The sequence below is a fragment of the Thermobia domestica genome, chromosome 9, assembly GCF_964235325.1.
Source record: "Thermobia domestica chromosome 9, izTheDome1.hap1.1, whole genome shotgun sequence".
NCBI classification, from domain to species: Eukaryota; Metazoa; Arthropoda; class Insecta; order Zygentoma; family Lepismatidae; genus Thermobia; species Thermobia domestica.
The window spans coordinates 166,289,532-166,303,764 of NC_137462.1; the positions used below are offsets into that span (position 1 = coordinate 166,289,532).

At 34.0% G+C, this 14,233-nt stretch overlaps 1 protein-coding gene across 2 annotated transcripts in view; it reads left to right on the forward strand.

Annotated features, from left to right (window-relative positions):
- LOC145695173 (uncharacterized) overlaps positions 1-14,233 on the forward strand; it is a 53,663-nt gene that overhangs the window by 26,792 nt on the left and 12,638 nt on the right. For both annotated transcript variants that reach the window (XM_081772133.1, XM_081772134.1), the window contains exon 2: positions 9,725-11,002. In XM_081772133.1, the coding sequence (XP_081628259.1) occupies positions 9,824-11,002 (1,179 nt within the window). In that variant the 5' untranslated portion in view covers positions 9,725-9,823. The remainder of the gene's footprint in view (positions 1-9,724; positions 11,003-14,233) is intronic.

Consider the following 14,233-nt stretch of genomic DNA (forward strand, 5'->3'; position numbering starts at 1 on the left):
TGATCCGGATGAGAGATCGAATGTCGAATCTGGGTCGTCCCGGTTCCAGGACCGAGATGAAATACACACATATATATTTGAAACCGAAATACAAAACTCCTCAAGAGACCTATTTCATTGACAGTTAAGAAAACAAACAGTTAAGACAAATATTGACTAGTTTTTACTTATATTTATCTTTCTCAGTCTGCTGAAAATATCAAATGTATACCTTACAATTAGACAGGGTTGGCAAAAACCATGTTTTTTTTTGAAAAAGCCAAAAAACCCGTTTTTTTTTGTTTAAACCATGTTTTTTTGGTTTAAATAATTTGCTCTATGTATTTATATCACATATGGACAGAAGTAAGCTTGTTTCGCCTTAGTGTTAGTATGCAACAACCGGGTTATACTAGAAGGGGTCACATAAGCTTAAAGCGGAATCCAAACCGCTTCTCGGCTTACATCCAAGAGAAATTGTCCTCCATTTGAACTCGAAACCGGGACTAATTGGCCACAAATGCGATACGTCTGCCGACTCACTCACGAAGGTCTTCTGGTAAAAATTCGTTGACTGATCTTTACATATTTGTTAATATAACCGTCAAGAGTCATTAGTACAGAAGGACAAAAAGATAACAATTGTACAAGTGGATCCATTATACTGAATTACATATGGACAATTTCAAAATGCTACAGAGTACAGAAGAACTAATTTAGTTCAAGTCATTCACTACGACTTTTATTAGTCCAAGTTAAAGAAATATAACGACTTACTTTGCATATCATAAGAAAAGTGAATAAAGATACGAATTATTTGAAAATGAATAAAGAGAGTGAATAAAGATACGAATTATACGAATTATTTAAATGGGTCAGAGCCATTTTGGCTCTGACCCATTTATACATAAATAGTTACCAAAGATTCATGTTATTTCAATAATTGCCTCTCGTGGGGTTTGTGTGACCCCCTCCCCAAAAAAGTACGGCATTTCGATGTATTTTATCAATAGTAAACATTATTAAAATGAAACAATGTTTGTAATTTTCCTTTGGTTGCATAACAATAATAACAAACTATTAAAAAAATCACATAAGAAACATCCATAAAGTTACATAAAAAAAGTTGCTTTAGTAATATAATCTCTTTAAGTAAAGAATGGAGAATTTAGGTCTGAATATAGTACGAATAATATATGGGAGTGAAACGTGATAACCCACAAATGTGTGTTCATCAAGATTTTGCGAACAGTTACAATTTTACGGACATTTTTCGTTTTTTGGTTTAAACCATTTTTTTTTTTTAAAAAAAAACAGCTGATTTAAACCAAGGTTTAAACCACCTTAGTTTAAACCAGCCAACCCTACAATTAGATTTAATAATTATTTAGTAAATCACAATGTGAGGAAATGTGCGTGGGTTTCCTCGGGGTTCTCCCGTTTCCTCCCACTTTCTTCATTCCACCATTTCATTCATTTCTCATAATCACCGTCTCCTTTAGCCTAACCGGCATAACCGTGGGACGTAAAACTCAAAGATTTTCACAATATGAGCACCGAGAATAAACTATGAATTTTGGTGCCCCTTATCTACATTTGAAATTTCGGATTCATACATAGAATCAGGCTGAAAGATAAATATTAGAGATCTATAAACCGAAACATGTGCTAGTACCAAGATCGTAGCCATTGTAATGCGAGCGGAAGGCACTTGCCCTAATTCCGCTTGTACTTTACGGAACACGAGAAACTAAAAACAGATAAATATTCTTTTTCAGGGTAAGTCGCGCTTTAACATGACTTTTCGTGAGTGTTGTGTTCAAATACGAAAACTGTAATGGCAACTTGTTTGAAATAAAGGCCTTTTCATTTTTAACAATAAAGTTAGGTACTTTCACATTGGGAAAAATTAGCAAGGTACATTCCACTGATTAGAGTGCTGGTTCTTATGGAAGTTTTCACATTGAACCGAATATTTCCTCATGTGGGTATCGGATTGCCACAATTCACCTTGCTGAAAGACATGGTTTTTCACGAGGTCGGCCAAGATTCTTTTGAACTTAGCCTGTAGACTGCTTCTGGTCTCAATTATTCGCATATAAGAAGACTAACCATATGTATAGTTGGTTCAAAATGAGTTAAAATATCACTAATTAGTCTTAAGAGGATATCCGCGATTTAAATATTCGTAAATCAGAAGAGATGTGAAAGTTAAGCGTTAAAATAAATCCGATAATTCCGGAATGAAGAGATTTATATGCAACCTAATGATAGCAAGAAAACTCCTTATGTAACATTTTCAAAGCTAAGATTAACAGTTATCTTCTTGAAGAGGGTTTACGGCAGCATAGAAAATTATAAATCCAATTATTAATACCTCTGATAGTCCCGCATTTCACATTACCATCGCCCTTCATCCTGACAATGGGCAAGTCACTTACCCATAATGACTTCAGACGTTCCAGTAACATCAATATCTCAGTTTGGGTTGGAGGATCATGCTTCGGTAAACCTTAACCGAAGCATCAGCATCAGCAGCTATTAGAGAATCAGAACTTATTTCTGTACTAGATAATGTGGGTAACTATAGCTTTTCGTCTATAGAAGATGGAGAGTGTATGGTATTATCGCAGGAAATATTTGATACATAAGACTTAGATTGTCAATATTTAGGAGCAACTTTTAAAATAATTAGTTACCTTAAATGTGCTACGGCTTAGCCGAGAAAACCCGACAGCCATAGTCGAGTGGTCTGCGGCATAAGGCTGTGGATCGTTTCCTGTGAATGTCTTGGATTCAAATCCCGCTTCGGGTATAAGTGTTTTTAACTGTCCTCGTTTACTTCTATGTCTGTGTGGTGTCGTAATGGTTATAGTGTAATCCGTGCAAGCGTTCAGCAGGTTAAATAATTCGATAAAAAGCTGTTACTTTTTTTTACATATAAAGCAAAAAGTGGTTAGCGCGTGTCCGTTGTCATGGGTTCAATTTCCGGAGAATCACTCAACAATTTCGATGTTGACTCAGCATCGTGAGAACAACTGGAGAGTTATCTGAAGTAAGAGGTAGCGGACTCCAGTCTAGAAAGCCGGCACTAGGGACTTCGGGTGTCGATGCGTTGACTACACATCCCCACTTTGAACATAAACCCGCTGGTAGGAACCAGAGGACTGTCGTGCCAAGAGTTTAGTTTGTTTTAAATATCATAAATGCCTTCTTTATTATTAAATTTTATCAAATATTCCCTTTTCAACTGGTTTGCGAAACTCAGAGCTAGCTACTTGCTTTCTTTTTAATTCATGTTCATAGTTAGCACAACTAATCACTAAGGAAAAACAATCTTTTCAATAAAATTCGTGTCGCGTGTTTCGTAGCTCTAAGGTTAGTTATTTTTAGCTTTTTTTTTTTAAGTTGAAGGGCGTTTTATCATTTTCCTCTCGTTTTCCCTATTTTTTTCTAGTTTTACCTATGTTTCTTTGCACGGACATTACATCTATAGGCACGTGCTTAGTGTGTTCGTTTACAAAAGCGGGCCTTTTTCCTGCCACTATAGAAAGTGAGAGTGCCCTGTATCAGAGAAATATTAATTGACGTATGTAAGTGAATATATCTGTAATGAAGTCATAATTACTCAGTTTTTGCATCGTACATAGTTTCCTCATCCTCATTAATCTATTCACCCCCGCTTCCTCAATTCCAGTTCTAGTATTCTTTCTTGAGCAAGGCCCATTTAATGGGGGACTGATGTCTCATGTAGGCTTATTAACTATAACATCAGCAATAAAGAAAGTAGGGTTTAATTTGCACTAATTTTAGAACATTACGTTAATTATTAGCTAAATAATAATACGGAGCGAGCTTAGGCTAGTTGTTAGGATTCTTGCTTAGGAATTGGGTAATACCGGGTTCGAATTCGGAGACCAGCCATCCTAACTGAGGATTTTCCAGGGTTGTTCCTCAGTTATACTGGGCAAATGCTAGGCTAGTACCTTGATCTAAGGCTCTGGAGACCTTCCTTCCATTCCTTTTCCAATGTTGTTTTCATCTGTTGATTACTACAGTGTAAAGGATCTCTGAGGATGTATCTGGTAGCTTATAGTAAATAAACAATAATGACATAATATATCTTCATGAAACGTGTGGGTTAATTTAACTACAGCCTTACAGTCCCAACATATAGCTAAAGTTTTAATATCAATTTCCTGACTTTTAAATACTATTTTCATATTGTTTTAGCTTTCAATTCTCATGTATATTCCCATCGAGAATTGAACCTGAGATCACATGAACAAATGCGAATATGTTAAATATTTTTGAACACTTTAATACAAAACACAAAACGCTTCAATGATACGATGCATGAATATGTTTTGGTTACGTCTTGCAATGTATGATTAAAGAAACCTGGGGGTGAAGAAAAAAATAACAGAACTCTTTTTTTATTTACTCCTTCAACAAACCCCCGAACTCAGAAGGGCAAGCCATAAGTTAGGTGATAAAGTCATACAACAAACACTTTTATTAATACTAATAATACTACACAACCATATCGCTCTCCTGAAATTCTCGTGTGTATGTTTAAAAATCTACTGTTGTTCCATGAGAACCAGTCTATATTTTTTATTGTACCTTCGAAGTGAAATATATTCATTCATTATTACATTTGTTGATGGTGTAATAGTCAGAAAGTACAATTAATTAAAGAGTTTGTTTTGTCTAGTATTACAGCGATTAAAAGGACCTTATCTAAAAGATATTTCATTTGTATATGAGAAAATAGTAAGGTTTATTTTCTAAGAATAAAACAAATATTTTCAATGTAAAGCTAACAAGTTTTGAAGAGGAGCTAAACGGAAGAATTTGTTACCATTTATATCAGATTTCAGACAGTTTACTATACTCTGAAATGGGAAGAAGTCAAACTTGGAAACATTTTACTTATCTAAAATTCGTTAAAACTTTTTTAGGATTCACTGATATAGTAGGTTGCTGTGCTTTTAAATGTTTCCATAACACGTTTGTGCTACCTTTGTTCTTTATTTTATTTTAACCTTGCAATATTTACATGTTGCACTTTCTGTCAAAGTCTCTTTAGTAAAATGTTTCCAAGTTTGATTTCTTGATCTCTTGATTTTTTTTTTTTTTTTTTTCCATTTCAGAGTATAGTGAACTGTCTGAAAACTGATATAAATGGTAACAAATTCTTCTGTTTAGCTCCTCTTCGAAACTTAATGTTAGCTTCACATTGAAAATATTTATTTTATTCTTAGAAAATAAACTTTCTTCTTTTCTCATATACAAATGAAATATCTTTTAGATAAGGCACTTCTGATCGCAGCAATAGTAGACAAAACAAACTCTTTATTAATAGTAGTTTCTGACTCACTAGAGTCCAACCACCAACAAATGTAATAATGAATATCTTTCACTTCGAAGGTGTATACAACAAAAAATATAGACTGGTTGGCGTGGAACAACAGTAGATTTTTAAACATACACACGATAATTTCAGGAGAGCGATATGGTTGTGTTCGTTGTATGGCTTTATTACCTAACTTATGGCTTGCCCTTCTGAGGTCGGGAATTTGTTGAAGGAGTAAATATAAAAGAGATTTCTGTTATTTTTTCTTCACCCTCCAGGCTTCTTTAATCATACATTGCAGGACGTAACCAAAACATATCCATGCATCGTATCATTGAACCGTTTGGTGTTTTGTATATTAAAGTGTTCAAAAATATTTAACATATTCGCATTTGTTCATGTGGTCTGAGGTTCAATTCTCGGTGGGAACATACATGAGAAAATTGAAAGCTGAAACAATATGAAAATAGTTTTTAAAAGCCAGGAAATTGATATTAAAACTTTAGCTATCTATTGGGACTGTAAGGCTGTAGTTACATTAACCCACACGTTTCGTGAAGATATATTACGTCGTTATTGTTTATTTACTATAAGCTACCAGATACATCCTCAGAGGCCACTTTACACTGTAATAATCAACAAATGAAAACATTGGAAAAGGAATGAAAGGAAGGTCTCCAGAGCCTTAGATCAAGGTACTAACCTAGCATTTGCCCAGTATAACCAAAACTGGAAAATCCTCAGTCAGGATGGCTGGTGTCCGAATTTGAACCCGGTATTATCCAATTGCGAAACAAGAATCCTAGCATGAGCTCGCTCCGTATTATTATTATTATTATTATTATTATTATTATTATTATTATTATTATTATTATTATTATTTAATTAACGTAATGTTTTAAAATTAGTGCAAATTAAACCGTACTTTCTTTATTGCTGATGTTATAGTTAATAAGCCTACATGAGACATCAGTCCCCCATCAAGAAAGAATACTAGAACTGGAATTCAGGAAGCGGGAGTGAAGAGATTAATAAGAATGAGGAAACTATGTACGATGCAAAAACTGAGTAATTATGACTTCGTCACAGATATATTCACTTACATACGTCAATTAATATTTCTCTGATACAGTGCACTCTTACTTTCTATAGTGGCAGGAAAATGGCCCGCTTTTGTAAACGAACACACTAAGCAGATGCGTATAGGCGCAATGTCCGTGCAAAGGAACATAGGAACATAGGTTAAAAAAAAAAAAAAAATGAAAGCAAGGGGAAAATGATAAACCGCCCTTCAACTTAAAAAAAAAAAAAAAAAAAAAAAAAAAAAAAAAAAAAAAAAACTAAAAATAACTAAACTTAGAGCTACGAAAGACGCGAGGCGAATTTTATTGGAAAGATTGTTTTTCGTTAGTGATTAGCTGTGCTAACTATGAACATGAATTAAAAAGAAAACAAGTAGCTAGCTCTGAGTTTCGCAAACTAGTTGAAAATAAAATATTGGATAAAATTTAATAATAAAGAAGGCATTTATGATAATTAAAACAAACTAAATTCTTGGCACGACAGTCCTTTGGTTCCTATCAGCGGGCTTACGTTCAAAGTGGGGATGTGTAGTCAACGCATCGACACCCGAAGTCCCTAGTGCCGGCTTTCTAGACTGGAGTCCGCTACCTCTTACTTAAGATAACTTCCCAATTGTCCTCACGCTGGGTCAACATCGAAATTGTTGAGTGCCTCTCCGGAAACTGAACCCATGACCACGGGCACCGAAGGCACGCTCTCCGTCTTCTATAGACGAAAAGCTATAGTTACCCACATTATCTAGTACAGAAATAAGTTCTGATTCTCTAATAGCTGCTGATGGTGATAGTCAAGGTTCACCGAAGCATGATCCCAAACCCAAACTGAGATATTGATGTCACTGGAACGCCTGAAAAGTCATTGTGGGTAAGTGAATTGTCCACTTGTCAGGATTAAGGGCGATGGTGATGTGAAATGCGGGGCTGTCAGAGGTACTACTTATGATAATTGGATTTATAATATTCAATGTTGCCATAAATCCTCTTCAAGAACAAAACTGTTAATCTTAGCTTTGAAAATGTTACGTAAGGAGTTTTATTGCTATCATTAGGTTGCATTAGGAATTATCGGATTTATTTTAACGCTTAACATTTACATCTCTTCTGATTTACGAATATTGAAATCGCGTTTATCCCCTTAAGGTAAATTAGTGATATTTTAAATCATTTCGAACCAACTTTATATATGGTTAGTCTTGTTATATGGGAATAATTGAGACCAGAAGCAGTCTACAGGCTAAGTTCAAAAGAATCTTGGCCGATCTCCTGATAAACCATGTCTTTCAGCAAGGTGAATTGTGGCAATCCAATACCCACATGAGGAAATCTTCGGTTCAGTGTGAAAGCTTCCATAAGAACCAGCACTCTAATCAGTGAAATGTGCTTTGCTAATTTTTATTCAATGTGAAAGTACCTAACTTTATTGCTAAAAAAAGAAAAGGCATTTATTTCAAACAAGTCGCCATTACAGTTTTCGTATTTGAACACAACACTCATGAAAAGTCATGTTAAAGCGCGACTTGCCCCTGAAAAAGAATATTTATCTGTTTTTAGTTTCGCGTGTTCCCCAAAGTACCGGTACATGCGGAATTAGTGCAAGTGCCTTCCGCTCGCATTACCGAGGTACAAACGGCTACGATCTTTGTACTAGCACTTGTTTCGGTTTCCAGATCTCAAATATTTATCTTTCAGCCTGATTCTATGTATGAATCCGAAATTTCAAATCTAGATAAGGGGCACCAAAATTCATAGTTTATTCTCGGTGCTCATATTGTGATTTACTAAATAATTATTAAATCTAATTGTAAGGTATACATTTGATATTTAGAGGAGACTGAGCAAGATAAATATACGTAAAAACTAGTCAATACTTGTCTTAACTCTTTACGTTTTCTTAACTGTGAATGAAATAGGTGTATTGAGGAATTTTAAATATCCGAATTTCGAACCCAGATCCGAGATCCAAATCCAGATCCGGATCCAAAGGATCCGGACCCAATCAGATCCGGATCTTCGGATCCGGCCAGATCCGGATCCGGCTATCCCTAGTTTGGATACGGATCAAGATCTGAGATTCGAATTTCGGATCCAGATCCGAGATCCGGATCCAAAAATTTTTGGCCATCCCTAATATATATATATATATATATATATATATATATATATATATATATATATATATATAATAGCACAAAATCTGGCTATCATTTCAGTTGTAAATAACCACTGAGTGATAAAACATGGAATTATCCTCTAAATTTAAGTAATGACTATATATTATGTGCTGTACATTTTAACACGTTCAATACGTTTTTCCTCACCTTCGACGATTTTACGCACTTTTATTATTTTTAAAATGACAAAACTTCGTGAAGAATATCTGTTGAAGTAACTATCATTCCATGTTCGTTAGGAGCTCCTTCGTGGCTAAGCAGTTAGCGTACGTGCCTTTGGCGTGGGAGACCCGTGTTCGATTCCCGGCCGGAACTCATGTTATTCGGATTTCACGTTAATCAGTAGGTCCACGTCTCATATAGCCTTGCTGCTGAAAAGGACGTTAAACTCAAAATCAACTCAACTCCATGTTCGTTAGCTAACATGCTATTTTCAAAATTCTCAATAATAATAATAATAATAATAATAATAATAATAATAATAATAATAATAATAATAATAATAATAATAATAATCAAGCATGACTTGCAAAACATGAGAGTCTATATATTACACAAGTTTCGTCAAATTTTAACTTACCAAAATATTTGCAGAAACTATTGCTTGTAAACTTTGTAAATGGGTTTTCTTCATCTGTAAGGAAGTTTGAAAATCGCTAAGACGTGAGTACTTGAAAACATTCACTTGATAATGTAACTAGCTAGTATATGCTAATGGAACTACTACTAAATGCACTTGTGTAATCCTTTATACTTGTGAACTGATATATTATATAAATCTTGCAAGAACTCCTGTTTTGTAGATTTTCAGATATACGAATATGTTTTGACTGAAGCACGATTTAACTGAAGCACGATCAATCCACTCAACCTTCATGCTCGCCATCTTACGTGTCTATGAAGTTACCAATAGTGACTAAATAGAACCCTTGCTCGTTGGAAAAAGAAAAACCGAGTTTTTTTTTTTTTTTTTTTGATTCTAAGATTGCTTATTTGTCAGAAAAAAAAAACATGTGTTAATTGTAGAACTGGTGTGTTCTTTAACCAGTATATTCTGTAAAAAACATTGTAACATACATTTTGTTTTCTTTTTGTAAAATATATTTCATGAAATATTTTTTTTATTGTTCCAGAGTTTGAGAATGTTAACAAGAAGTGACATGTGGAAATATAAAATCAGTTAGGAAGTGCAAACTCAATCCCAATTTTTCAGTGAACTTTGAGGTCTAGTTATGGATATCGATGAGTTCTGTGTCTTAGATTCTTGGGGTGATGTTGAAGATAGTGAGCTTTTGATTAGTGTTGATGAAGTTAAAAATAAGGAAAAAGAAAAAAACAATAGTCGAGCTACAAAAGCAAATGACAGAAGTAGTCACAAGAGCTCGCATAAGGATTATAAAGACCATGAAAAACCGTCGCCATCAGGTCGACAGAAGCGCAGTCCGTTACCACGTAACAGAACAACACAGTATCGAAGTGCGAGAAGTAGAGAGAGAGAGAGCAGCTCTTCGAGGAGGGACCGCAGTACCGTGCTACCTGGTAGACGAGACGTCAAGATAGATCGGAACAGAAGTCGTAGTCCGTTGCCTGCGTATAACAGTAAAAGAAGGCCTACTGAATCAACTCGGGGAAGGTCCGGCTCTAATACAAAAGTCAGAAGCCCATTAAGAAGGGATAATTTGAGGCGAGTGAATAGTAGTCACAGTCCTCCAGCGGTGAATAGACGATACCGATCACCTAATAGAAGCCATAATTCGTCAGTCGAAACACGAAATTATTCTTCGTTCGGTAGGGGAAAATATGGAAGTCCAGTCTCCCAAAGGAACAGGCAGAGAAGTTCGTTAAGTCATGAAAGAGACTATAGCCCTAGAAGGCGGTCGTATAAAAGATCTCCTAATAGACGGAGTTATGATAACTATTCAGATAGAAATAGGGAAAATAGTAGAAGAGACTCGCGTGATCGAAAGGGAAGTTTAAGTTCACTGTCATTATCTTTGTCACCGGAAGCTAGACTGTCTGAGGACAGAATTTCTGTTAGTTCATCTCCAGAGAGAGAGATCAATTGGTCTCCAATTAGATCTGGAAGACGGAAACCGTCCCACAGTTCTTCAAAATCGCTGTCATTGTCACCAGAAACTAATGTGCGAAAGAAGTCACCGCTTGTTCTGAGGAAATTTTCAGAACCCAGTGTGCATAGATCTCCACTTCCCTTGAAATTGGTTAATAGAAAATCAGGAAATTACCTGAATAAAAAATTTCCTATTTCGGCTAAATGGATGAATACAGACAGACCTATGACACATGGTGAGGATCGTATTAGATACACTGATACGTTCGATAATCAAGAATGTACTGATGTCAACACTTCTACAGAAACTACTACTTCTCAGCACCATGTATCCAATGATTGGGTAAGTAATTTTTAATCCTAGAACTACAAAGATATGGTCTGTCACTTTAACGTTTAAGGAAGGGAAGAACAATATTAGAAAAAAGTTTTCGAAGTAATGTATGTATAATTATATTGTTATGATTATCCTTTTTTATATAAGCAAATCTGAATTTAACACTTCTGTAAGGAAGAAATGCTAAGGATAGTCTATAAACGTAATGTATTTGTTCCTGTTCTAAGGAAAACAGCTTTGTGTATTCATTGATTTTTCTTTCTTTCTAGAAGACAATAATGTACATAGTGGCACAGATTATAAAATAATTATATTTCAGTTTTACTATAAAGCATTTTATTATAAAGCTGTAATAGGTATTTTTAAGAAAGAATGTCTGTTCCATACATATATAGCGGAAGACGAAAATTTTCCCTGTTCCACTAGATAATGTTACAGAAACAATAATAGTAGAAATCAAAGAAATGATTATGTGACATTAGTGGACATAAAATTGACCATTACTTGAAACATTTGGTGATGCACATATATGATACGTATTCAAAATTAAAATTAAGTACTAACCTTGTATCTCAAATGATATGTTATATTTAAATTATTCAAACCCTCTGGAATTCTCTTCAAGAACTTCCCTTACGCTGCAGTGCTTATTGTTGAATGTTGATCCACACGAGGGACATTCTTGAACCACTACAATTATGAAAAATGAAGAAAACCCCTTAAATTTTTGTATTGTCTGTAGAACTTCGCACAGAAGTCCTAAAATGAAGATGTTTTAGCGGTTTAAGCATGTCCCCACGTGGACTAACATTCAACAGTAGGCACAGTAGCCTAAGGAAAGTTACTACAGAGACGGTTTAAATAATTTAAATATAAAATATTATTTGGTATACAAGGTTAGTACTTAATTTTAATTTACTTAAAACGTTGTTTCTACGGAAACAAATTACCTTATTGCAAAAGAAACACCATACTATGGGCAAATTCTTGGATTCGTTCCTTGCGTAATAGAATACGCCTTGTTACATGATTTATCTTGTCCTATATATGTATTGATTGTATCTATTATTTGTTGATTATCATTTGGTCTGAGTTCTGGTCCTTCCACGCTGTGTTCTTTGAAGTTTGTATTACAGTTTCTTGTTGCTGAATTATGAGTAATTTCTCTGTTTATATGTACCGCATAAATATACATCCACAGACAAGAAGTGATTCTCCTTTTCTCTATGTTGTGCAGAAAAGCTTGTAACTAACTTGGTTTTCCTATTTTCCTCTTTACTTGATCTGTTGTGTCTTATTTTCAAATTTTGTTGAATTGTTAATAGAATGTTTTCTTTTTAGTTTTGTAGTAGTTCTTAGTAAGAAATTTGAGACATGAATTTCATTAATAAAAAAACGCATATATCTATATACTTCCTTTGTTGTAAGAAAAAAATGATATGACGTTATATTTGGTTTCCCATAGAGATAAAGTGGGAAAAAGGGGTACTGTAAGAGTAAAGAAAGATATAACTTCCATATTTTAGTGAATTTTCTATCAAACTTTAGGGTACCGAACTAGGTTTGTTAAAAATTAGATCTGTTAGAGGACTATTTTTGTTCAAAAGTTTGAAAACAAGCTACTAAATTTGTAACAACACTTTTGATACAGTAATATTCGGATAGTAGCAGTATGGTGAAAGTTATACTTAACGTTAAATTCTCCTCAAGGATATCAATGTAGCCGAGGTTGTATTGGTCTTCTAAGGATCATCAGCTTAAAACAGAAGTAAAAGCGAATTTCAATACTAAAAGTGCACAGTATGTCATGATCTTAAAGGTGGTAGCTTATTTCATGATGTCGCTTTTGGTGTGATTTGAAGTACATAATTTAGCAAGAGTTCACGATGAATTTATTGTAATAGATATTCGAAATTTAACTTTTATTCTGTTATTATTGACTGCTGAAATAAGTGATACTGTTAATAATATATTATAAGATCTTCGAGTTAGTGACATAAATATTTTGTTTCTTTTAAAGGCAGAATATACTCAAGCATGTTATAAATTCCGTATCGTTTAATCATAAGAACCATTACTGTCCTCGCTTTGTAGCATGATCACAAGGCATACAAATATTGCTTCGCAAAAACATCTGTATATGCCGTACCTAAACTTAATTTGTTAATGCACAGAATTTTGGTCTTTCGAATTTTAAGTCAATATTGAAGAAGATATTAAATTAATACTTTCATTATTGTGCTTTAAGATCATCGCTGGCTAGTTTTCGGTATACAATTTCGTTAGGCCATTTCTATGGAAATAATTAATGTTTTTCTAATCAGAAGAATTTCATCACGACAATAATGTTTTGTTTAGGATAAGCGACTTCAACTGAACAGTCATTTTTTTCTGATCCGCAATTGTTCGTGCTAAAACGGACAACCTCATTTAGACAAATATATAATCATTTTATTTCGTAATTGTACGTGTGTAGTAAATACCGTATTTTACGCGATTCTAAGACGCACTTTTTTTGTCGACTTTTTCCCTCCAAAATCAAGGTGCATCTTAGATTTGAGTTATGCAAATTTAGGCCAAATTAGATGGAGTTTTGCCAAAAATTGCTAATCCCGTTAGTCACAATTCTGTAAAGAATGTGTATTTTGTGTGTATTTGGCCATCAAAAGCGGAAAAATTGGAAAAGAGAGTGATGCCGATGAGGAAACAGATGATGAACAGTAACGTGTCAGTGTTGTTTTGTGAGTGTGAGTGCAAAACAAAAGAAAAGAAACAAGTTTAAATAATTACTGAATAATTATTTGTTCGTGTATGAGTATGAGTGTGTATGTACACTCATGTCCAAAATTATTGTCGTATGTCTATTAATATTTTGTTCTAGGAACACAATTTGATAACGAATTCACCCGGTATTTCTTAATAATGTTAGTATGTGTATAATCGGCAGAGACATGTATGTGGCAAATTTCATGTCAAAAGAGCAGTAAATAAAAACAATAAAACGAAAATTAAACTTTCTTGTCCATTTAGCAACATTTTGTTTTACTCATTCTAATTTTCATATTTATAATTCTTTTCCTATGAAATTTATCACAAATATACATTTCCCGATTATACACATAGTATCAGTATTAAAGTATTATACACATAGTATTATTATTATACACATAATATCAGTACCCTGTAAAATCATTATCAAATTATATTCTTACAAGAAGACATTTATAGATATGCGAC